The sequence below is a fragment of the Platalea leucorodia genome (genome assembly GCF_965183815.1).
Source record: "Platalea leucorodia genome assembly, chromosome: 5".
In the NCBI taxonomy this organism is placed as follows: Eukaryota; Metazoa; Chordata; class Aves; order Pelecaniformes; family Threskiornithidae; genus Platalea; species Platalea leucorodia.
The window spans coordinates 39,605,859-39,630,767 of record NC_138827.1 but is presented as its reverse complement, the minus strand read 5'-3'; the positions used below and the strand labels follow the sequence as shown (position 1 = coordinate 39,630,767).

Genomic DNA, 24,909 nt, shown 5'->3' with positions numbered 1-24,909 from the left:
CTTTTTAATTTTTTAACGTGTTAAGACAAACTTGCCTTTTCTCTGTTTCACACGCTAATCTAACTCTACAGACAGAGACCAAGAGTAGAGACAATACTATGACCACATTCAAACACTTTTATAAAGAGTTTTTGGATTTTTGGTCCTACAAACTCTGTTTCAAAATGGGAAATAATTATATTTCAGGCTTAACAACAAATGATTTTTCTCAGCTGAAACCTGGAACCAATCTTCTATCATCAGACTTGCTAAATAAAAGATCATCCAGCTGACTTGTGTGTGGTTTCTATAGGAAAAAGAGTCACTCTGCAAGTCTGATTCATATCCAACATGTATTTATACATTAGATTTGTACATTTCAAACATTCAGACATTTTCAGACAAGAACACAGTAGCGGTATCACAAGCATCTGAATTCCTCTTAAAATAATCTAGAAACGCCAGTGTTGAGCAATAGATGGGCTCTTGTGTGCAAAGAGTAAAAACGCATACTTGAACTCAAGATTCTCCAGTTCCTGGACTGTTATCTCCGAGAGAGTAAACCTCTAGAGTACATCTCCACACGACACATTTATCTAAAGTGGCTGCACACATATAATGATGGCTTTTGTTTAGTGATCATGGCCATTTTGTGTTTGTTTAAATACTGCAGCCGAATGCTTATAAACTAATCCCAGAACATTTTGAAATGCTTCAAAGCTTTTAGCGGGGGAATCTCTTGCATAGGCTTTGTAGATGATGCTGACCACAGTTCACTGGAACCAGCCAGCTCAGATAAGTAAGATGAAAGCAGACATTTCCTGAAAATATCTTGAAAGCTTTCCATTAGACTGTACCAGGGGTATACACTAAAAACAGCAAGTGCCCATGCTTGTATAGCAACCAATCTTCCACTGCTTTCTCCATTCTTTCCTGAACTACTGTATTTGTATCTATTTATCTGCTTCATTTGATATCTTGCAAAGTTCTTTGGGGGAAAAAAGATGCAACTTCTGTATTCTAGTTTACCATATATTATAAAGCAGCTATTACTATAATAATTCTGCTTTACATACTAAACATTGCAACAGGAAGACACAGAAATCTACCACTGCCAAAATTATTACAAATGACAAATGAATACGAAATTTTATTTACAGATCACTCTAAAGAGTCACCCACTCCATGGCAGGCATGAATGCAATTACTTGAACATAATTCTCTGGCTGTCAAAGTGTACTCTAAGAAGGTCGATACAGCATTGCTGAATGTGCTGGTCATAAAGATAGGAGTGCCTCAGGCTAGATTTTCAATAAAGGCTGAGACTGACTGTTCATATTTTATACGATAATTTGATTGAATAAATCCAGCTGTTCACTAGGAACAGGAAATGCTCCACTGTTGTGATCTCCAACATCTTATACTTCGAGAAAGACAGTCACACTGTCTAGTTTCAGGCACTTTATTTCAGAACAATGAATTAGAAGCCCACGTTTCTTTAATAGTCAGTAGACTCAAGGGCGTGTAAGTACTTTCAATAGCTTCTCAAGGACCAGCAGACTATAAAGGGAGCCTAGGTCTAATTTAAGCACCAAAATTAGGTATTATGACTATCCAACATGCTGTATCCTATGAAGAGTTAATATGCACACTCCAATGAAGAGAGGACAGCATTACCATAACATAATACAAAGTATTAAGCAGTGATGACACTCGAATTCAAGACAGCAGTAATAATAGTTATTCTGCCCACTAGCATATCACAAAAAAGGTCGGGGCACTCTGAAAGTGCACTGTGAAGTTAAGTAAAGTACACTGTTTGAGTCCTCAGCACACGCTAGCCATATATGAGAAGGAAGTGGTGAGCCACAATATCGGTGCACAAAATGGGGTACAAGCAAAGTCCAACAGTTGCTACTTTAAAAAAAAACAACCCTGCCCGCTTCCAAACAAAACAAAAAAAATACTTGAGGTCTTAACAGTTTCTTTTGAGGTATACCCTGAAATCCCATGCTCACTCTGCCTTCTGTAGTCTCTGTTCTTACACCTCCTGCACCCCTGGGTACCTGTAATATGGTCTTTTGTCCTCCTGGAAAGAGGAAGTAGTATCCTCTTTCAGGGTGCTGCTTATGCTACTTCATCGTTTAGCGTTAGGAGTAAAATGGCCATTCTGTGCCCGGGCCCAGGTCAAGACCTCGGAATACATATTCTGAAAGTGTGCTCCTCTTTCAGTGACAGAAGCTGTAAAGAGCCACTCTGACTCAGGCCCCGTACAACTCTGCGATCTAAATGACATTACATGTGCTGCAACATGCATCATCTCTCAGTGTAGCTAAGGGGAAGCCAGAGAAGACTTTAATAGAGTGTAACTCTTTTTATGAGCAATATTAGTAAGATATGACAGATTCCTTTGCAGACTGCAGGAGGCGAGAAAGGGCCACAATCTGAGGACCTGTCTGCAAGGAGTTGCCCAGGTCCTCAGTAGCCTTTCCCTGCACACTTCTGGCTCCCACTAAATATTCAAGTTTGATTAGAATTCCTAAATAATTAATGTTCTGTTTTAATCTTTCCGGAAATGATGCAAGACTCATCATCTTAGAGCAATCTTAACACTCATTCTACCCCATCTACATTCTTCCACATCCTCTCCTAAGAGGGGGCTGAGAGTTGTTGTTCAAAATCTGAAGATCATGAGCTTGCAAGAACCTTACAATAAGCTGAAGTCAACAGGAGTTTTATTCATTTCACTAGAATAACATTAGAAATAAAATCTACTCTATTTTAGGATCAAATATAACTAATTTGTTTGGGGGTGGACCCTCAGAAAGCAAAAGTAAAAAGAGACTTGGTTCTCTGCTTCTACTAATTGTTGCCAAGACTGCCTGCTACTTGTATAACATTTTAAAGCAATTGTAAAGCAGTCATTAGGTATGTAAACATTTAGGGCTCATCATATGCAGAGAGACCAGCAACATATTTTAACTTCTGATCAAAAGAGTCACCATTTCCTTAAATGTACAGAAACTACTTGAAAAATTCATAAGATCTGTTTCACAAATTGCCAATTCAACCATAAGAATATATAGTAAAAATGACAAAAGATTTGTTCTTATAGTTGATAAAAAATTTATGCCAAGGCATTCAAATAAAGTTACTTTCTGTGTTCTGATTTAATGAATCATTTGAGCGGTATCTGGCTGGGTGACACAGATGTAAGGCTCGCTGAAGCCTACTCTAATGCCTGCTGGTATAGTCTTCCTTGGGACAGTAAAGCCGGAACAACGTGTCAGACTGAAGTAATATCAAGGAAAGTAAGTGCAGTACTGGGGATGCTATGAGGTTGGCCCACAACACTTCTTGACCTGTGAATGTCTGTAAGTACTTCTCTGTCCTACAGGCTCCAGTGACCCAGGAAGCCCAAAAGAAGCAGCAGCAGTGCGGTAATAAATAGTCTCTGGAATAAGGTTTTTGCAAGCTTGTAATTCAAGCTGAAAGACATACAAGGATTGCGTGATGGTTTAACCCTACTGAAAAGCAGGACCTGACACTGTGTGAAACCACCAGTGATTTCTTAAAAGGTGAACTAATGTTTACTGTTTAATATCAATTTGTGAGAGAACCGCCTGTTTTACACACTGCAAAGTTTATATCTTTAACTTCAGAAATGTACATGAATTTGGAAAATATAAATTAAGGAAGTTACTTGATGCATATGACTACAGCTTTTATAGATCATGCCTCTGTGTTTACTGAAAGACACTATAATAAAATCACGCTTCCCATTAGGAAAACCCTGGGAAAGAATTTAATTCTACAGTAAGTAGAACAAAGCTAAGGAGGACTGTAGGCACTGTAGTATCATAATCTTAAGCAGTAAAGCTAATCCTCATAAAAATAAAATACTGGGTCCCAGTATGCCTTTCAGAAATTTGGGAGTTGCTAAAAAAGCTTTCCCCCTCTCAAAGAAGTTTGCTAGAATATTCAAACATATTTAGAAGTACATCATATCTTTATGGAAAAAATTTGACTTTAATCGTGAAAGTGAAATCTTGTAAGAAATTAGAAGTAAAATGAGAAATGAAAAGTGTAACAGTTATGCCAAATCCAAGTAATACAATACACGTCATTTTGCACTACTGTCAGAGAGGGAAAGAATGTCTGTCAGCAGCAAATGGAAGAGAGTGAAGTATACTCCTCCTTCACCCCACCAGCCCTCTTTAAAAATTTCTAAAGCTTAACTTTTCTTTTTTAAACATAACATTAAGTTTGTCCATTGTTAACATGCTGTTGCAAGTGGAACAATCCTGTTTTGTCAAGACGATTTAGTTAATTTGCATGAAAAAATAATTCTATTGATTTCCCCAGTTAATTTAAAGAAATCTTTCCCTCCTTTCATCTGATAATTAAATCTTGCCTTGATAGGCTAGTTAAGACAGCTATGAGAATATTTGACATTAAAGGGTACTTACACAGATAACAAAACAATAGCAATTAGAGTCCATTCAGGCATTTTGTGAATAATATTTCTGTTTGTTAACCTGAAAAATAATTAAAAAAAAAGATCAGAACATTTCAGAGTGAAAGTAAACAGATTTTAACTGCTGAGTTTTAACTTGTCTACCATTAAAAGACTTAATACAGTGAGTTACAATGTAGCAATTACAGCTGTATCTGAGCAATTCACCAACTTTCAGGCTTCTCCGGCATCTTATCCTGTAACGGAGGAACTGCAGAATTCCCAATATGTCTCTTTTTTTCTATACGAAAGTGAGATGGGGAAGACTGCACAGAAGCTAATTCTTTGAATTAGCTTGCAAATAGTCCGGGCTGCTGTGAGGGCTCAGCTCTCACTCATTCCCACTGGGAAATTCTCAGGAACTGCACATGCGTTTCTGAAGAGACGGGCCTTCCTACACTTAGTTTCCCCCCTGTTGGCTTCAGATCCAGATTTGCTGTAAAAGCTAATGTTGCGGAAACAGACTGGATTTTATAAGATACTGGAGACAATCCTCTGATGATTCTTATTTTTAAAATGGAAACCCAGAATTCTAACTTATCCAATGGGAGCTAGTGCAGATGTGAGAGCGAGAAAATGAGGTGTGAATCAAGAACCACATGGGTGCTCAACAAAAGTGCTGCTGCATTTTATACCTGCTGACCCATCTGGCTGAACTTCGTAATAAGACAGATCTGCTTTAAGTTGTATGTTAATCTGACTTAAAACAATTCACGTGTGAGTTGCTAAGGCTGAATTTAGGCATGACCCATGGTGTTCAACTTCATGCAGAAGTCACAGCTAAAAACAAAGCTGTGGCTATGCAGCACCCAAAAAGGCTGGCAGAATTAATTTTACCCAGACAGATGGCGCCATCCAACAGAAATACGGAGGGGCACGTGCCTCCCTACGTCGGCTTCCTTCTTGCTCTCAGCTTCCCTGCTATGCAGCCTCATATAAATTCAAATCCAGAATGAAGCTACCCTGTCATTCATACCCACTTCTACAGGCACCGGTGAAGATGGGAGGTTGCTTAAAATGAAATACCTGGCAACAAATTAAAATCCAGGGCTTTCTTCCCCAGTAAGGTTTCTTTTTCTTTTTAATTTCTTTGGGCAAGTATATAGTTACCCCCAAAAAAGTGTTAAAAAATGGAAAAATAAAAGTATTTGTACTTGCTATTGTTAAAATTAAAATTCTTTTAACTCATTCCCCAGAATTATAATAAAAATGGTCATTAAAAATGCAGTTATTAATAAGATGTTTTATAGGATCATTTTGCATTTCCCTATTTCAGAACAATATTAAAAAATAATAAAATTAATTTTTCTTTAAGGATAGTAATGATTAAAGCAATATTATCCTATTCTTCTCCTCAAATCTCCAAGTCTTCCAACCAAAATAAGATTCTGAAGCAATGAGTACTCAAATAGTGTCTCAACAGCCTGAGTTTTGTTAAATGACGAAAGGAAATGCAATGTTTTGAACTACATGTACAGGAACTGTCACATCAAACTAGAACCAATAGCTCTGGCAAATACAGATTATTTTTGTTATTAAAAGATTCATGTTTCCCAATTACTATTTGAAATAGCTAAAGGTGTTAGCTGGCAACAAAGCTCGTACCTGGTAAACTGTTACATTTTTCTGGCTATAGAACAAGAGACAAAACAAAAGCTGAAGGTCTTGACTCAATACTGATGACAGTGATAACCACTACCAAGAAATGCTTGATGGAATCATCTTGACAAGCAATTCATATGTAACATTCCAGTTAATCTGCTATGATGAGACACAATGGAAGAGACAGCTCCAAGCCACCTGGGAAAACTCTGTCAAATAGAGAAAGCAGCTTTATTTCAATGCTCTACAAGGAGTTATTATTGATTAGAGCACAGGAAGGTGTCATTCTTGTACACAAACTGAGAGATGCAGTTATTTGTGTCAATTAACTCTTACTCAATGTTAGTATTGATTGGCAAGGTCTGAACACTACTCATTGCCATCAATATGCTATTTATGAAGGAGGTGGTCAAAAGACACAGATAACCAGCAGGATACAGCAATATGGGTCTGCTGATGTACTACTGTCACTGCACTGGATGAACAGTCAAGTCAGGCTTCCACAATGAGTAACCTTTCAGTACAACACCTGTCCTAAAGCACTTGTGCAGCTGAAAAAAAGCATTTCAGGCAGATCAGACTAAAGCTAGGAACCTACAGGTGTGAAGCCTTAAATAATAAGGAGCAGTGGAAGGGCAGTCACTTTCAAAAACAAGCTGTGTGTCAACGCTGAGGCCTCTGAAGGGCAAAGCTTTCAGAGAACAGGGAAGTGCAAGTCCTCTGTAAAAATGGTTCATTAATTCTTTGTCTCGCCTCTAGCCAAAACTGTTACTTCAGAACAATCCATGAAAGAGGTCACTAGATTTCTGTCATAAACATATAATGTGGAAATGTTAAAACTCTACAAAACTTTGTGTACATGATTTGAGTTTTGCAGTGAAATATTTTCTGTTAAAAGAGTTTGGCTAAGCTCTCCCTCACCTACCCAAAGAAAGAAAACAATGTGCAATTTTTCAAAACAGAATGTCTCTACTTTCTTGGCCTCTGTAGGGCAGGATAGGTAAGCCAAGAAGGTTGGATGATCCCAAATAGCTGTGTGGGTCGCTTAGTTGCTAGTTTGTGGGTGTTGTGGTTCACCCCAGCAAGATGCACTGCAGCTGGACTTGACTGCTTCCACCATCCAGTAGGCAGCAGGACTTGTGCAGCAGTTTTAATCCTCTATGAAGCAGCTCAGACTGAGCTGATGGCTCCAAGTGCCAGAAGCTGACAGGATAAAGGACTAAAGAGTAAGATGCATAAAAATTCCATCCCAAATGACCTCCCAATAACTGACTAGTGCCCAGCCTGCAAAGAAAGTGAACTGCAATACGGAAGTTGTAGGAATGCAGGGGAGTCCAAGGTTAAAGTAATCAGTAAATAAAAAAATAAACCCAAAAATGACAGAAAAAGAGCATACACAGTTAGTTCTACTTCTTTTTCTTTAGTTGTCTTTCCATTTAATTACTGTCAGCTGCAAATTTTGCTAGCAGAACTCCATTAGCAAATGATGGCCCAATTTGTAAACAGTGCCTGCTGTGGCAGCAGATTTAAGCACATCCCTAAGTAAGCGCCTTGTGCAAGAACTTGAACAGGGACCACAACAAACTTGAAGTTATAGGAAAGAAACTCAGGAATGCAGGAGCTCACCACCCTTTCCTCAGCAGAATTACATCTCCTGGGATTTCCAGGAAACAATTTGATAACAGGAACCCTGTCCAATGGGGAATGGCAGATGCACAGCTGATTATTATGCTAAATAGTTATCCCCTAACAGGCCCCTAGCATCAGATATTATGAACAAGAAGCAAGAAAATGTAACTGGTTAATATAAAACAATCTTTTTAAAGTATATTTTTCTTTATACCTATTTATAAATTATAGTCTTGAGTGTTATTTCCTTCTCTAGAAGTTTGTTTATCCTTACAGTGAGAATATAGCTGTCATCTATGAATCTGTGAGGTCAATTTTTAACATGTTACTGTGAATTTGACTAATAGTAGCAATGAGTTATTGGTACTAAATGTACATTTGGTGAAAAAACTCCTTTGAACAGGTCCATGCTTGCTGTCTTTCAGTTTTACCCAGTATGTCTGTGTCCTTACACTGGGAGAAAAAGAAAAAAAATGTGCCCCAAATGGAGAATATTTTCTTTCTTTCCTTCTTTCTTTCCTTTGTTTTACAATTTATCTTTGTTGCAAAGTGAAGTCATCAGCATCTTTGCAAATGAAGCAGCCTTTTTGTTCACACATCCAGATTCCCAGGTGTAATAGGTAACTTCAGTTCAAGAATCTGACCTGTTAGTTGCCTATTCTGTAAGGCAGCAAGCTGACTTCATGGGATTAGGACAAAGTTGTGACTTTAGGGGACCTCAGCTATCTATAATTCTTCCAAAACTTGCACTAAGATGAGTGAAGTTTAACTAACCCAGGTCAGCACAGGCAAATATGAGAGCATAGATTGTTTTTCTTTAGGCTTCAACTAAACCAATTTAACCATAAAACACACCTCCTCTACTCCCTGAAAAAGAGCAACATATTTAGGTACTGTACTATAATTTAGTTTGATGACAACCAGCAAAAATGAGCTACTATTATAACTTTAGGCTCTCTTCAGGAGAAGCCCATTTACTTGAGAAAAGGTCATTAATGTTCTGGTACTTTCACGTTTCCATACAGAACCTTGTCTACGACAAAGTATTGCTGATTGACTTGAAACCCAGAACCTAAAATTCCACTTAACAGGGGTAATAGGTAAAAGCCTATTAGTGAGTGTATACACTAGCTAACATACACTCACGATACCTATTTAAAAGCTAAAATATTGTCTTGGAAACAAGATAAGACAAAGCTGTAATAAAAAGTCTTGAACACATCTTCAGGAAGCAACTGTATCATATTCATTGACAGAGTTCAATGTCAATGATAAGCTCCACAAAAGGAATTAAAATACTTCCAACCATAAGATATAGACAAAATTCTATTTTAAATATGGAATATTATGCTTAAAAAAAAGAAAAACAACCACACATTCACAAGCATAATAATTTAGCCTTGATTTATATATAAATAGCTAATTTTCTCTTGATCTTTTAACACAGTGCCCTTACACACTCTGGAGAATTATCTGACATCTCAGTTTTCGTAACAAAAGCTTACAGGCACTGAGGGACTTTGTTTGGGAAGAGCTCTAACCATTCTAAAATGTCTCTTGAGATCCCTCTAGTGCGTTTCCCAGCAGTGGTGATTGAATAAAATGCTGCCCAAAGGAGGCTGAACTGCAAGTGTTCCTTTAAAAACCAATGGAGCTGAAAATCGTTGTTTCTTAGTTCACCACATGCTCTTTTACCCTTCTTCAGCTAAGCTCTACTACAGCCATGTGTTTTATCTCCTACCCTCTTTGGCAAGTTCTTCAGCCTGAAATATTTCCAGTACGAAAAGCAGGAAACAGCACTAGCATTTGTCAGTGCTCCCTCCATAGTCATTAAGCATTTCACCCACATTAACAAAGAAAGTAATGTTTCAATTTCTATAACCTGCAAACATAAATACCATTTAAAATTTATCCCAGGTCCCCCTGCCAAAGCATTCAACCTAAAATCAGAGAGACCACTCATATTAAGTAAATTTAAACCTACGTACAGAACTGGAGATTCAAACCTATGCCTTCATCTTAATATCCATGAGCTACCTTTTGTGTATCAACAGACCCTTCCATATCAGAAATGCAAGAAAAGGGCCCAAATTTTTATTGCTTCCCTATTTCCTGTATTTTTGTATTATTTTACTATCAGTGACAATAAAACTCCATTTATTTTGAGATATATGTACATATAAAGGCATGTACAAATTCTTGTGTAGTGCCCACAACTGTCTTCAACCATCCTCTGCCCAAAATGCTGAATTTCTAAGCACTTTATCTGGAATCTTAACAGTAACAGAGCCACAAGAACTTGCTACCATTACTTTCAACTTTCTTCCTAACAAAAAAGACTTAAAAATAAACTCACGAAGTGCTATCTATCTAAGGGATCAGAAATAGATCAGGGGAGACATTTAAAACATGATAAATTATTGGTACATGAGCCAGGTATTGGGATCAAAGTCCAAATTAATTAGATTTGGTTCCATTCTGTAAATCCACAGGTGTACATATATATGAGTTTTTAGAACTTAATTTTGGCTTCAAGGCTCCTTTGCTATAAACCACTTTTAAAAGTTCATATTCAGGTCACATTGTCTTTCAATAGCAAAAATTATTTAAAATATAAGTAAGTTCTGCTTTTGAGAACCTCCAGGACTTCTTACATAATCAGTCATACAAAGGTAGATTGAAAGAGACCAAATGTAGTTTTTCCAGTTCGATCAATCCATAAGCTGAAGTGACTATTAAGCATTTAGACTGCAGAGCAACAAAAATGTTTTAAGACACAAAGATCTTATTCAAATACTAGGTATACATACAGTATATACATGCTGCTCCAATTTAACCAAAAATATCTTCCCTGGTTTCAGTGTTGTTAAAATAAAAGGTTAATCACAACTTAAAAGACTGCAATTACGGAATCAAGTTCAAACACTAACAATTCTTTTAAATAAAAGACATCATGCACAGAGTCACTAGAAAAGAAGAGTATCTTCCATAGTAAGAAATCCTGCATATAGAGATCTGTGTTTTAGTGGCATCCTTCCAGACCTCAGATAAATCACAAGGCCATCAGGTAGAGCTGCGTTTCTATTCACCAAAGCCTAGATTCCTTGTGACAAACATCACATGACTGAGTTTTGGAAAATTTACATGTAAACCTCAAGCAGGTTGGGGATGTGGGGGGGAAGTTTCAAGAGTGGCAACGTACACAGAGTTAGCAACTGTTGTTGCTCCTTTTCCTGACAATACTTCAAGATGTAGGACATGATCTAGGTCCAAGTTATGAGAGTTTTGTCCCAAAGAAAACCTAAAAATGTTCAGAGAAGTTACCACCATTCTGTTTTCCCTCCGTCTTTATCCCAGTGTTTCCAGATACTATCTTTAGTGCTTCTGACTAAAGCAGAAACTTCATTTGTGGTGATAAAGTGTCCACTACATCTACGTCCCCTTGAACTCAGGAAGAAGACAGGTCAAACTGGACCTTCTTCCTGGCTCTAGAAGTTAGTGGGAACAATTATTAACCACATTAAAACCATTTAAGCCTGGCTGTAGGGAGCCAGAGCAAAAGAAAGTGACAGATCTCAGAAACTCACGCTTAATAGGAGGTGACGAGGTAGCAGAACCTTTAAAAGACTCACCATCATCCTCCAGAGACCACTGGCCTAGTTTTTAAAAATCTACAAATACTCCTGGTGACCCAGCCACTGTCAGGAGCAGGGAAAGGGTTGACTTGTTAGTCCACAGGGAATGTGACATTACCTACCTGAACACACAGCTAGAAAAGGGCAGATCTGCAATGGGGCCTTCTCTGTGCCCAAATCACAAATCATTCAACAGCATGTTTAATTAATCAATCAAGAAGAATCTCTAAATAAAGACCAATACTCACCGGAAAGTTTTGACAAGATTTTTTAGCTCTGTGTAAACATCACCTGGAGTAATCTGAAGAGGGCCCAAAACTGCAGGTAATCTAGAAGGCAAAAGACCCTCATCAATATACATTTTTCTCTCTCATTTCTTCTCAGGTAAGATTTCCACCAAAGTTAATGACAGTTAATAAAAAGAGATTGACTTTTGTGCAGCAGATCAGGCCTGTAGTTTACATTTCAGATTCCTCTGAGTGGTGTTTGGGCAACACCTTCACTTTACAACAGCTTGTTTTTAAAAATAAGAAGCTCTAGCTCAGTGTGAACGTGAAGAAGAAATTAAATATAGTTTTACATGCATGTTCCATTAACTTCACATTTCAGTTCTGACAAGACATTCTTACCAAAAAATCAAAGTGTTTACATTATGAGGATTAGAACTCCAGGCCTCATAAATGTTTCAAATACTTACATTTACTTGGTTCAAAAATAACAATACAAAAGGAAACTACATGTCTAAATGAGGTTTGCACAGAGAATACATCTGCTAACCTCAGATTCACATAGTTTCAACAGAAATAACATTCTACTGTAAGCCTGATAGTTGGAATCAACATGATAGTAGGGTAATTAGAAAATTTCAAAAGAAAGAAAAAGACAGATTGCCTCCCTACTTGACTTTGTGTAAAAATTGATACAGCACACAACAAACGGCACATACTGTTTAACTAGTTGTCAGTATCCCCAAATGCTGGAAATAACATGCATTGTTTTCCACATTTAGGATGAAACTTTTGCATCTATTTACTTGATTGATAGTTAATATCCTCTTGTATTTGAATATCCAGTTATTTACATTTATATGCATATATGCACATGGTGCATTAATATTGTTGGAAGAATCAAGATTTCTGTTCTCCTTTACACCCCTGCATGTTTTACAAAAACTGAGCACAGGACTCTTATGATGCTGGGCATTTTTATATTCCCACTAACTTCATCTGAACACACCAAGAAATCATTAATCATTGCTTTATCACAATGAAAATTGTCTCTCTTACTTGAGTGTGACAGGACTACTGCATCACCTCATAAAATTTAAAAAGACCAGCTAGAGAAGGGGATAGTCAAGAACAAAACCTTTGAAGAAATTAAGCAAAAAAACATTCCTTCTTATCCTCTATTCATGGAGTACCAGACTTCTAAGTTCAACAGAAATTTTGCTAGAAGCTGATAATGACTGACAAATTTGTGGAAAAATTTGAAGGAGCAGAGAACTGCTTTACCATACAGTAGTAGTCCTTGGAATCTATGTGACATTGACACTCACAGAAAGATCAGAGATAGCCACCTTTTTTGCAGCATGGTTTGAGTCCATGTTTGTGGCCTGTCCACACTTGTTGCAGGTAGAGAGAAACAGAAGAAAGTTGGGGTTTTTTTATTTTGGGGGGAGTTTTGGTTGTGTTTTTTTTAAGTTTAAAAAAAAAAAAAAAAAAAAAAAAAAAGCTTCTGCAAAATCTAGTTTGGCTAGTTAACACAAACTACAACCACAGAAAAGCAAAATACCCCTAACAAAAACACCACAATCATGGCCTTCAAACACTCATTTATCTGCATTGCCTTGATAACAGGTGTATTTTCAAAGTCCTCTCAACTTTGACAATCTAATCATTTAACAGCTACAGCAGAGATGCCTCAATCTCTTTTCTGGGACTCCAAAGCCCTTTTATGTATGTGAAAAAGGTCTGGTGTTTAGAAAGTTTTAAGATTCCACTGTGAGGGCCTTTAATGGTTGCAGCTAGAGGCATACTGATACCAGCCATCCAAACACGGACTAGAAACTCTTTTAGCAAGACCTTTGCTTAAACTACTAAGAGGTTTGAAAACACCACTTCCTTCTGTGTAGATTTGTTTACCAGTAACAGTATGCTTAACATACAGGACAAATATTTGCACTCCTCCCAATCAACTTCAAGTTTTTCAGTTTAGACTTGAGCAGTTGGAACATTCAGCTATTTAAATATTTCATATTTTATGTCCATCGGAATCTGCTTTTAAATAACCTACAAGAATCTAAATAGTTCAGATTATTTCCAGATAACTGAGGGAAAGGAGGATGATAAATAAAGGGCTTGCTGTGGAATTTTTTTTTCTTTTGAAGCACATATTGTCATTTTAAGCTCCGTGTGTTATACCAACATTTACATCCAAAAACCACAGAGATTTTCAGTGTAACAGCACAATTGCGTTGACTTCTGCCAGCTACCGAAGAGTGGGAACATGTTGTCATGCCAGCCTGGAATGCCATCAACTACAAGCTCCGATGCTTGCAGGAAGGGATGGGTTTCTTCCAGAGAACACCTTAGTAGTGAGATTCTGACATCTACCTCAGCAGGCTGTGCAACTGTACCACAGATGACTGTCTCAGAAATAAATAAGTTCTTTAGGGCAATAACGGCTTTGAGTTATGACTAAGGCCACCTAGAAAAAGCCAGAATGTCCTTGCATAGTGTTTGTTTCTTAAAATGATGATGAATGAGCACCAACTTCAGCTTGATATTTACCAAAGTAAAGGATACTTACGCTTTTCTCAGTTTTTCAAGGACGATTCGCTTTCTAATCTGCATTTGTGCATTTGAATCAACAAGTGGGAAGGTGAGATCTTCCTGTTGATCATCCTATTTTAGACAAAAAACTTTTAACAGCTATAACCTAGTATTTAATTAAATTCAATGCATCACAATAGTTACAGGTTATCAATAAATGTTTAAACATAAGAAAACTCTTATCACTGAATAGAAAAAAAACCCAACCACTAATTTCTTAATGGACAGAAGTTCGCTTAATCTGACCCAATACACAGTGGGCAGCTAACCTACTTTTCCCCTTCCCTATGCTAGATACTTTAATTCAACTAATGGTAATTCCTTCAAAACTTAAGTCAGAGTAAACTTTCTCCAAGAAGCAATGTAATAGCTTTGTTGTACAAGAAGCAGCCTTATGAAAATTATACCCTCTGTTACTAAAATCACACTTGAACTTTAAAAGCAAAAGCAATTTCACATGCCAGTACCAACTGTACAACCTACCTAGCCTAGTCAGCATACTGTTTTTACAGTAGTAACAACAAGACCCGGCTGCTGTTGGCTGGTTTGTCTGAGCTGGAAGGGGTAAAACCTCAGACCACTCTATTTCTTGCAGTCTGCAAATCCTTTTGAGATCTTTTTCCAAATTGTCTAGATTGCAGTAACATATCCAAACAAATCAGTAGGCTCCAACTCAGAGAATTTTAACAATAAGTAATGCCAGAGATCTAGTCTTACTCAAGAGAAGAAAGAAATCCAATCTCAAGTATACTGTCATGAATGAAAGGCAAAAAAATCATTAAATAAAAGAATTATTTAATGAAACAAAGGGCAAGGGGAAAAAAAACCCAAACGTTCCATCCTCACCCAAAGTCTACTCTGTCTTACAACAGATTGTTTCATCTGAGTAAACCTTCCTTACCTTCATGCTTCACAAACTGAAAGACAGCTATCAGAATTAAACATGTCCCAAACAGTCACACAAACTCATTCTCACCAACCTAAAACATGATTCCTCAACCTTATGGGATTGTTGTGAATCTAACCAACCTTCCTTTTACTATTTTACATTAATAGCTTGATGTTACCTTGCGCATATCCAAAGAGCTTATAATAATTCTTTGAAGGCAGGCTTTATACAGCCTCAACACTACTCCACTGGACACTTACTTTGTCTTTGCTTGGATGTTCCTCTGCTTGCGCATGTGTCACCGCCTCTTCAGCCAAAATGCACTTTCCTTTATAGAACTCTTTTACTCGGAGTTCTAAGAACTCTGTTTCTTCTTTTAACTTTTCGTAACTAGGCACAGGCTTAACTATTCCACCTGGGCTTGTGAAAGGTAAAGAATAGTTCAGACTGTTTTCAGACTCTCCAACAGCAACAGTGTTAAGATCATCAGCTGCATCTAAGTCATCCTCATCAAGTTCTTCATTCTGGTTGGCAGATGATAGGCATTCTGATGAGCATAAAGAAGTGTAGTTTGGGCCATAGAGAAATTTTAAAGTTTCCTCAGTTCTCCATTCCATAAGTGTTTGCTTAAGCACTTCTAATAAACTGCCTTTGGAATTAACTGGATCCCTCAGTTCAGTTTTTTTATGTTCTTTTGAGTTAGCTAGCGTTCTTTTAAGATGTTCTGCCCCTCTTTTGCTCACACCTAGAAAAACTATCTGTGAACCACTACAGGTGTTTGCATAGTTTTCTGAAGCACCTGATTTTCCTAGAGTAGTATTTTTTGAAGGCGTTGCAGTTATTTTATTATGAACAGAGCAAGCATAATTTTCTTCCTGAGCATCTAATTTACAATTAGATAGTCGTTCAGTGGCTTCTACCACAGCTGAGTCTTCAGGTTTAGGGCTGGAATAGACTTTCTGAGCAGGCTTCTTTTTGAGGATGCTGTTTCTGTGCAACTGCTGTGCAAAACTGGCTGAACTTGACTGACTTCCGGGTAAGACAGAAGAAACAAATTCTTGTTCTGTATCACTACTGCTGTCACTAGCTGTGTCATGAGAACCAGATTCACATGGATTTGAAGATATCCTAGGATTTTCAATGTCAGAAGCTTTAATTACTTCATCACATAGTTTCACCTCTTCTCCAGACTGTCCACTGTAACAGAAAACACAAGCTATCAACAAAATAAGAAACAGGTGTTACCTGTAATAGCTTTTCATTCTCGTATAAGAAACATAAATAAAGCATTTTTGCCTTATAATAAAAGTGTACTTTTTTGCTTTAAGAATCATGGCTGCTCTTCTAAAAGCTTTCTCAAACTGAAGGAGTTGTAATGTTCTGCAATCAAGATGACAAATATAGACACTATTTGGAGAAGGGAATTCTCAGTTGCTTACTGGCAGTTAGAAAAGAATAGTAAACAACATATTATTAAAGACAACAGAAGAATGTCAGACAGCATGATGAACAGTGCAATTTTAAAATGAAGATAGACAACATATATGTGAATATAAGACCCTAAAATCAGGGGGACAGCAGAGCTGGTTTTAGTATATACAAGTTTGCCACCTAAAGGCCATGTGTTGCAAAAGAAAACAAACAAAAAGTCACAATACACAGCAAGGTACAGAGAGATGACAGAATAGTATGATTTCATTTTAGCTGATATGGATGTTTTAGATTAAGAAGTACAGAAGCTTTCATCACATATAATTGGTACCATTTTCTTTATAAAGAATAGATGCTATAAAATATGCAAAGTACAAACAGTGTATTTGTTTCAGATTTCAACAGCTCAATTAAGACATGCAGGCCAAGAGCAGCTGTACACTAAATCATACAGATCAAATATGCTGGTTTAGAATCACAAAGGAAAAAAATAAACAAGACAAATAATCCTTTGTGTACATTCTAATAAGGTCTTGTCTATAACACAGGAAATCAAAGACTCCCCTTTCACCTGATATGATGCTCATATTTCTAACTATAAGTGCATCTAACAAAAAAAAAAAAAAATATTGTTCAGTGTACCTCTGTCCCTCCTTCAGCAGCTCTATGTCTGGTGGTCTGCAAAAAGAAGATACAGAATGAAGATTTTCCTGCTAAATCAATGCTCTTGAAATACACACTAATACATAAAATTCATAGTTGATGTTGGAAGGGATGTCTGAGGATCTTCTAGTCCAACACCCTCTGTTCAAAGCAGGGTTAGTGAGAGCAGGTTTATACATACACGTTCACAGAGCATGACTCATGTGCCTGCAACACAGTCCTGTTCTGTTGAACAACATTTAACAGAATCAACAAGTCACACAAACGTTAGCCAGAAAGGACCTCTGGAGGTCTCTAGTCTGACCTCCTGCTTGTAATGCAATTGTCACCAGCACTAGATTAGGTCAGTCACAAATTCAAGAAGTTTAAATCTTGAAAACCTCCAAAGATGGAGATTTCAAAACATTGCTGACTATCCTGTTTCATTCCACCATAACCTTAGTGCAATTTTTTTCCCAATGCCCAACCTGAACCATCCGTGTGATAATTTGTGGCCATTGCCCTTATTTTCTGCCATCAACCAAGAATAGTTTGGCTCTGTAATCTTTGTAACTTTTTTTCAAGTAGTAGTAGACTGCTTTCAGATCACCCTTTGGTCTCCTCTTCGACAAAGTAAACATGCAAAGATCCTCTCAGGTCACAAAGTTCCTATAGTAAAAACAACCCTGGGCCATTTATAGGAAAATGCTCCAAATTAATGCAAAAAATATGAATATTCAGGCTATCTTTACTTATTTAAAATTTTGTTAAAAATTAGGCTATCAAGTTATACTGCTTTAAGAAAATGGAGTTCAAAGGTTTCCAGAAACTCTAAGAACCATAACTACACAAATTCTGACGGGTTTCTTTCCAAAGATCTACTTGCAGTTAATCTGCTGCAATTCAGTTCTGAGGCAGCATCACAATGCTATTCATTTTATCCAACACTACATGCTGAAATCCTTACCCACCTGTCCTATGAATGAAAGAAAACCTTTTAAGCATGCATTAAATGCAAGTCAATGCACTAATACCTCTCAGATGGTATACAAAAAACCCCACAGGTTTAAAAAGATGAAAGCTGCACCACTTGTGAGTGAATTGAGTTTGGAAACTACAGGTGATAACATACAATGATCTAAATTATTAACTCCATATAACTCTCCTTCAGAGTTTTAAGTGGAGCTTGTAGTCTTTTCTGTCAAAAGAATTTCAGATATCCTCACGTGTAAATGTTTATCAGTGTGTGCACATGTATGTGGTTGTGCAAACTGACATACCTAGCTATGAACTATCTGGGGTTTTGTCTGAACTATATACTTCGATGTTAAGAATAAAGGGAGATTTTAGAAATACTTTCTTTAAAGACAGCAAAACAAGAGCACAAAAATACTGGTAAACTTACTTAAACATTTAATGAAGAGACTGGTTTTACCGTCCGGAATCCCTCAGATCAGGCTGCTCTAAGCCTCTTCTCTCATTGATCAGATATTTCATACGACTGATCTGAACTGTGAAACCAAGCTCACACACATAATTTCAGCTAGTTTCTTCTGTTGAAAACCAGGAGACTATGAAAAGCAGTGTCTTGGAGAATGAAAGCTGAATAAATTCAGCTGAACATTCTCTAGGCAAGTATTTCTTGTTAAACAGTGACACCCATTGGCTCAATTCATTATTTGCAAGCCTGTGTTTCCTGAGCTAGGAACATGGACTGCATCACACTGTTCCAAAATGTGTATTGCAGTAACAGCAGGAAATGGGCAATCTGAAATTAGAGTTCTAGCCAGGATAAAGAACTTCTTCATGTTATAGTCTGCTTTCAGGTGCAAGCATTCACAGTCTAACCTTAAGACCAATGCCAAGTGCTCTGCTAAAATTAGAAAATCTCTTTTAACAGGAAAGATTAATTCATCCTGTACATTATATGGTTTGTAAAAATCCAATCCTAGTAAGTACATTTTAAAGTTAATAGGAGTTGACTATTACTTAAGACTAGTCTGCCCTCTAAACGAACATGGTCATATCTACTGAGTAGTCGTAAGTAGTACTGAGTTATGTCAATTATTACGATCAATATGGCAACAACACTTTTAACACGAACACCATGCTAAGCTAACATGTTAACATCAGTTACTTCTGCTTCAGCCTAATCATTTTGATGCATTGCAGCTAATTAATTAGCATTGCAGCTTGGATAGAAACATTCTCAAAAGCAGCAATGAATGTATAAGGTTATACTTACTTTTCTTCTTCTCGCATCCATACTGGACTTTTGGAAATTTGAGCTTCAAAATACTTAGATGCTCTATAGCAAAAGTTGCTGCAAAAGCACTGGAAATGAGAGAGAAAGCAAGAAAATATGACTACAGACAACTTTAATACTCATAGAAAGGTACAGAAGTCATTGTTTTTTATGCCTGTAAAATTTAAGTACCAATTCACATTTCTTTTTAAGCCTATAACCAGGTTTTTAATTCACCTGAGAAACCAAACCTATCAAATAGGTCTATCCCATTCCCCACAAGCCACTTGAAGCTGCTTTTTTTTTCCCCACTTCTCTGCTTTTTGCACTCTTATTACATGCTGAGAAGCAAACCAGTATTAGATCCTACATAGCTATAATTTAAAAAAAAATCCAAAACTGTTTAAAGAGCAATCTGTAACCCAACCAGATGGTCATAAATACATGCAGTAAAATTCAGGTGTTTAATAATGAAAATTTTGGTTGGCAACAGAACTTGGATATTTTGCAATACTCAGAACAACACCTAAAATTTTGCAGTATCTTTGAAAAATTAACTTGCACACTTGCATCAGGGAACAAGACAAAACATCCCACTTCTTCTCAGAGTCTTGCTTAGTAGCTTGAGAAAGCAATTCCCAGAATTTTATGTATCCCAGAATTATAACCAGAAGAAAGGAATGTATACTAGTGACACTGAAGAAATTTGTTCTGGAACTAGAAACATTTATCCTACAATTTAGCGTATAAGCACCTGTAGGTGATTGCGTATCCTGTGAGCAGGCAAAGACTTTTACTCCACCACACGTATGAATATGCTTAAAGAAAGAAACAGATTTTGTCAAGAGATAGGTTTTGTGTTGAAAAGTCCTCAAAAAAGAACCCTAAATGTAGTCACACTAAGGAATGGGTAAGATGTAACTTGTATTACACTACTGCAAACTTCAGTGAATGAAAAGCATATGCACTTTGACCCTACTGAAGCTCATTGACTATACTGGAGGAAAATAGAGAATGCTTCTTCACAAATGTCTTTAACAGATCAGCTGTACCACATTCAAACTGCTATCCAAGTAAAACTTTCCATGTTATGTTTAAATTTAGAAAAGAAAGTGGTTTTTTGTCTTTCCAAAGAGAGCATCTAGAAACTGAAATGCACAAAAAACTTCATATTCTAACAGTTCATGAAAATGATTTTCATAAGAACCAAACATTGGCTCTGAATCAAGCCACTATATGAATGCTGTTACAAAATGCATTTCTGAGGTTGAGACAACAGTAAATACATTTTAGAAATAGACTTGCTACCATACCTTTCTTTCAGTGATATCATAAACTCTGTTCGTTTTTGTTGAAATTCTGTACTTCTGTTTTGGCACCTAAAACAATACGCTTTCATCAGCAAGACTTACTTCCATCATGAATTTACAGAAAACTTCATTCTTAATTCACATATTTTAATACGTGCAATATGTTCCGTTTTAACTGAATTGCATATTACAACCACCTTTTCCCTCAATTCTTCTGGTGTTGTACCTTCTCAGATGTAAGAATGGCAATTTACCTTTAATCATTTACATCTCACTATCAGTAAAAGACAACTTCAGATCTACAAGAAAGCCAGCGCTGAACATAAAACAATGGAGCTGCCGTGGTAGGAACTTTACTCATGGATAAGAGTCAGGCAATTACAGACAGGTCCTTCCTTAATCCATGTCTATGTATATGCATGCGAGACTGTACTGTCAGAGACCCCTGCCACTACCCAGACAAACCCAGAGAGGAACTTACATAAAATATAATACAGCTTCCAAGTGAATTTCTGTGGGGACATATTAAGTCCGAAACAGTAAAATTTTTTGTACTTGAGTAGATTTTTTTCAGATAATCAGGCGTACCACAACTGGTACTACATCACAGGTTATCTAACTGAACTCTGAGCTGTGCTTAAGCTCTGTCATACCATACTCAAATAAGTGTGAATATGATTTTGACACAGGTAACGTACATTTTTAGAGCAGATGTATATGCATTCACATAGTGATATCCCTGCATTGTATTATTTTTTCACTTCAATCCTTCCCAAAGAGATACGTAGTTACACTGAAGAAGGAACAAGATTAGAAAGTTTCTGCATGCACAAAGGACAGACATGAAGCCATACCTCATTCATCTTTATTACTGTCAAAGTAGATGCTAATTGATTCTGTCATACAGTAATGGTTGTCAACTGATCAAATTTTACATTTTACTTCAGAAGGATTATATTGAAATGGAATGGTATGTTGCCTGGCCCATTACTTTATAGTATTTTAATCTATGTTTAATATTGTAAGTTTAAAATTAAAGAGAAAATGCAAGGGAATAAAAATCATTAAGAGATTCTTATGATAACAGCATTAATAAAAAGCAACTTACATTTTCCAGTTTATTTGGACATAGAGGATAACCACAAAGTTTGATGATAGACCGTTCATCAACAATGTCTTTATAGTGAGATGGAGTAATAAATTTTCCCTAAAATGACAAGAAAATAGTTCAACAACAGACACTGGAAAATCTGTCACTGTTCATACTGAAAACATCTCATAAACAAATAAGTATTTTTAATTTTGTAACAGTTATCTGGTAAGTTTAATAAACAGCATTCAGAACCTACACAGTAAAAATAGTAAAAGGGTAAACAGGGAAAGAAGAAAGACATGGGCATTTCTTTTTACATACAGAAAAGCCTCATAATTTTGCCTCTATTTGCACCTATTTTCATAATTCTCCTCTATTTACATGCTTTGTACACCTATTTACCAGCCTATTTACAACCTTAACAGGAGTAATCATCACACCATTCCAGAAAAAACTGTGCTGCCAGATAAACGGTGGGGCATTATGTCTAAATTCACAGATGATGTGATGTGGACCTAAATTTTTATACTTAACCTATCAGTCCAGAACCACAGAGGCATAAACAAAAACTGAGGTAATAAAGTGAGGATTCATAAATGTATACAGTCCTGCAAAACTAGGCCATGTTTTCACTGCAGAACCCTTGAAAACAAGGCAATCATCATCAGAGCTGACAAGAGACAAATAAATTTTTTGTCTACTTTAAACTGCAGCAAATTGTTCCAAGAACTTTAAAAAAAAAGGTTGAACACTGAGATACAAAATAGTATAAAAACTTGCAACACCTACGGAATTCAGAAGGAACTCTTCAGTAATGTTCTCTTCCAGGAGTTGTTCAACAATATACAATGCTTTTTTCTCAAATTCAATCTTCTTTCTCATAGCAGCCTCCAGAGCTGCTTTCCTGTAACAGAACAGACACTGAATGACATAGAGGGCAGATTTCCATAAACAATTCTCCAAACCTATCTTTGTTTTTTTTCTGAAATACAGTAGCTTACATTTTTCTGCATCACACCATGTTGGCCAAACAAAGCAACAAGTAACTGGACTAGAACTCTGTAATAACCACAAAGGAGTGTCCAACCTTGGTTTGCTTTATTTCCACTCACGTCAAGAAAAGTAGAGACTCTAATTGCATTGCACTACTTCCATACAAGGTTACCCAACTCTTCTTGCAAGAGAGGGAAACCCAGAACCGGCTGGACAGAGCCTGGGACCAACAATTTATGGAGTGTTGCCAGGAGAATGGGAGCTGGGTAAGACATGAAGAGTGGGAAGAAAAAAGGACTGGGACAAGACTGAGTGTGAGGGTACAAACTAAAGGAAGGAATAAATCAAACAAATCCCACTACAGTAGATTTCCTGAGTGTTCCAGAGTCTTGCCACTATTCTATTGTCAGCAGATACCCAGAGAGCAACCGTCTAGGTGTCTCTGATCTCCATTTGGCAGCGCTTCCCACAGAGGTCATCAATGTACAGTCATTCTGCTGTCTTAACTGACAGACGTCTATGCTATTCACCTGGAAGTCTAGGTCTACTACAGAGTCAAATGAATATTTAGGTAATTGTCCATGGCAGAAAGTGTTTCTTCCTCTCAAGTTTGGTTTTTAAAGTGAATAAAGAAAAAAGGCGGGTATGCAAAGAAGTTAAGATGGCAAAATGCAAGCACTACAGACTAAGGAAATATAACTGTGGAGGTGAGATTCATAAACTTTTAGCATATTATACAATGTACATGTGTGCATGCTGTTAGAAGTTACATAGCATCACTGCAGAGAAGCCTGCATGATGTTGATGCTGGCAGTCTCCTGAAGTTAGTCATGGTACTCTGAGAAAGCAAAAAAACACGCGAGGCAGAGAATGCGATTTCAAAGTGAGGCAAAACAACATGAATGCCACATATTATTAGTTAGAAATTATACCTTTGAGCAGCATCTTCATTCTTCAGAGCAGCTGAATGCTTATTTCCTAGAAATCAAATATACAAATGCAGAAATGCAGAAATTAGTGTACTTTCTTCCTTTAACAGTGGAAAATATCAGAACCTTAAAAATATTACAACCTCTAAACTGTAAGCATAATCAGGAGACTTGCCTAGAAACTTGCTTTTGGTGGCTGAGAGTGACTTCAGTAAGCTGGCAACCATTCAGCAACTCATTAGACAGGCTTTTTATAAGCGTGAGGACAGACAGGCCCAACTGCCTTCATAACTCTCATTCACCATGTTCTGTATAGTCAGAAAGCTACAGGAAAAATAATTCTGACAATTTTGTGCCAACCACGCGCACCCCGGTTCTCCACTGGCTCTCCAGCCCAGCTTTACCCCTGCACCCCACTGCTGGGAAACGCTGTCCTTTTCAGCGGCCCCACCACTGGATTTTGCTCCGGGCGGGACTCGACAGCACGGCCTCGACGCCGGCACCTCGCCCCCCAGCCGCCCCGGTCGCCCTCCCTGCCTCCCGCTCGCCTCCGCCGACTGCCCCGGGCCTCCGCCCGCCCTGACCCGGCTACCGGCATGGAGGACTCGGGCAGCCGCTCCCTTGGGACAAGGGCAACAGGGAGGGAAAATAACGGACTGTTGGGCTGAAAACACGAGGACGCAGTTTGCTGACCAGCTGCGCGATCGCTGTCACGCCCGGCGCGCCTGACGCTCAGAGCGGGGCGGGCTGCCGGCGCTGCAGCAGCCAGGCGCGCAGCCCCCAGGCGCGCAGCCCCCGCGCAGCCTGAGGGGACAGCGGGGCGCTCGGCCCCGCCTCGTTCGGCCGGCAGCCGCCGCTCGCCGGCCCCGGCCCCGACCACGCAGCCGGCTCGGCCCGGCTGAGGCCCGCCGAGCCCGCGGCAGCGTCCCCGCACCGCTGACCGCGACAACCCCGTTGCTCCCCCCGGTACAGCGAGTTGGGCGAATCCGCTGTGCTGGCTGGAGGGCACAGGGAGAGCCCAAAGCGCCGGGCAGGGGGAGCGGCGCGGGGAGCCCGGAGCCTACCTGCGCGCCGCCGGCTGGGCTTCCCCTTCGCGCCGCCCTGCGGCTTCCCGGCCGCCATCATCGTGGCGGCCCGCTCCCTCCCTCCGACCTCTCACCCGGGAGGCGGAGCCGCCGTCGCGGC

The 24,909-nt window shown here is 38.2% G+C and overlaps 1 protein-coding gene across 3 annotated transcripts in view; it reads right to left on the bottom strand.

The window, feature by feature from the left end:
• RPAP2 (RNA polymerase II associated protein 2) overlaps nt 1-24,868 on the bottom strand; it is a 48,173-nt gene extending 23,305 nt beyond the window's left edge. For 2 of the 3 annotated variants that reach the window (XR_014228352.1, XM_082313755.1), the window contains exons 1-11: nt 24,789-24,868; nt 23,728-23,773; nt 22,592-22,706; nt 21,818-21,916; nt 20,713-20,778; nt 19,400-19,488; nt 17,155-17,190; nt 15,342-16,278; nt 14,170-14,264; nt 11,610-11,690; nt 4,449-4,517 (exon numbers count right to left, since the gene is read on the bottom strand). Coding sequence is in view for 2 of the 3 variants with exons in the window: in XM_082313755.1 (XP_082169881.1) it covers nt 4,449-4,517; nt 11,610-11,690; nt 14,170-14,264; nt 15,342-16,278; nt 17,155-17,190; nt 19,400-19,488; nt 20,713-20,778; nt 21,818-21,916; nt 22,592-22,706; nt 23,728-23,773; nt 24,789-24,849 (1,694 nt within the window). In the remaining variant the exon portion in view is untranslated. Of the gene's footprint in view, nt 1-4,448; nt 4,518-6,225; nt 6,307-11,609; nt 11,691-14,169; nt 14,265-15,341; nt 16,279-17,154; nt 17,191-19,399; nt 19,489-20,712; nt 20,779-21,817; nt 21,917-22,591; nt 22,707-23,727; nt 23,774-24,788 lie in introns of those variants that run through there. The other variant, XM_082313756.1, reaches the window with a different exon arrangement.
• Between the last annotated feature and the right edge of the window lie 41 nt (nt 24,869-24,909).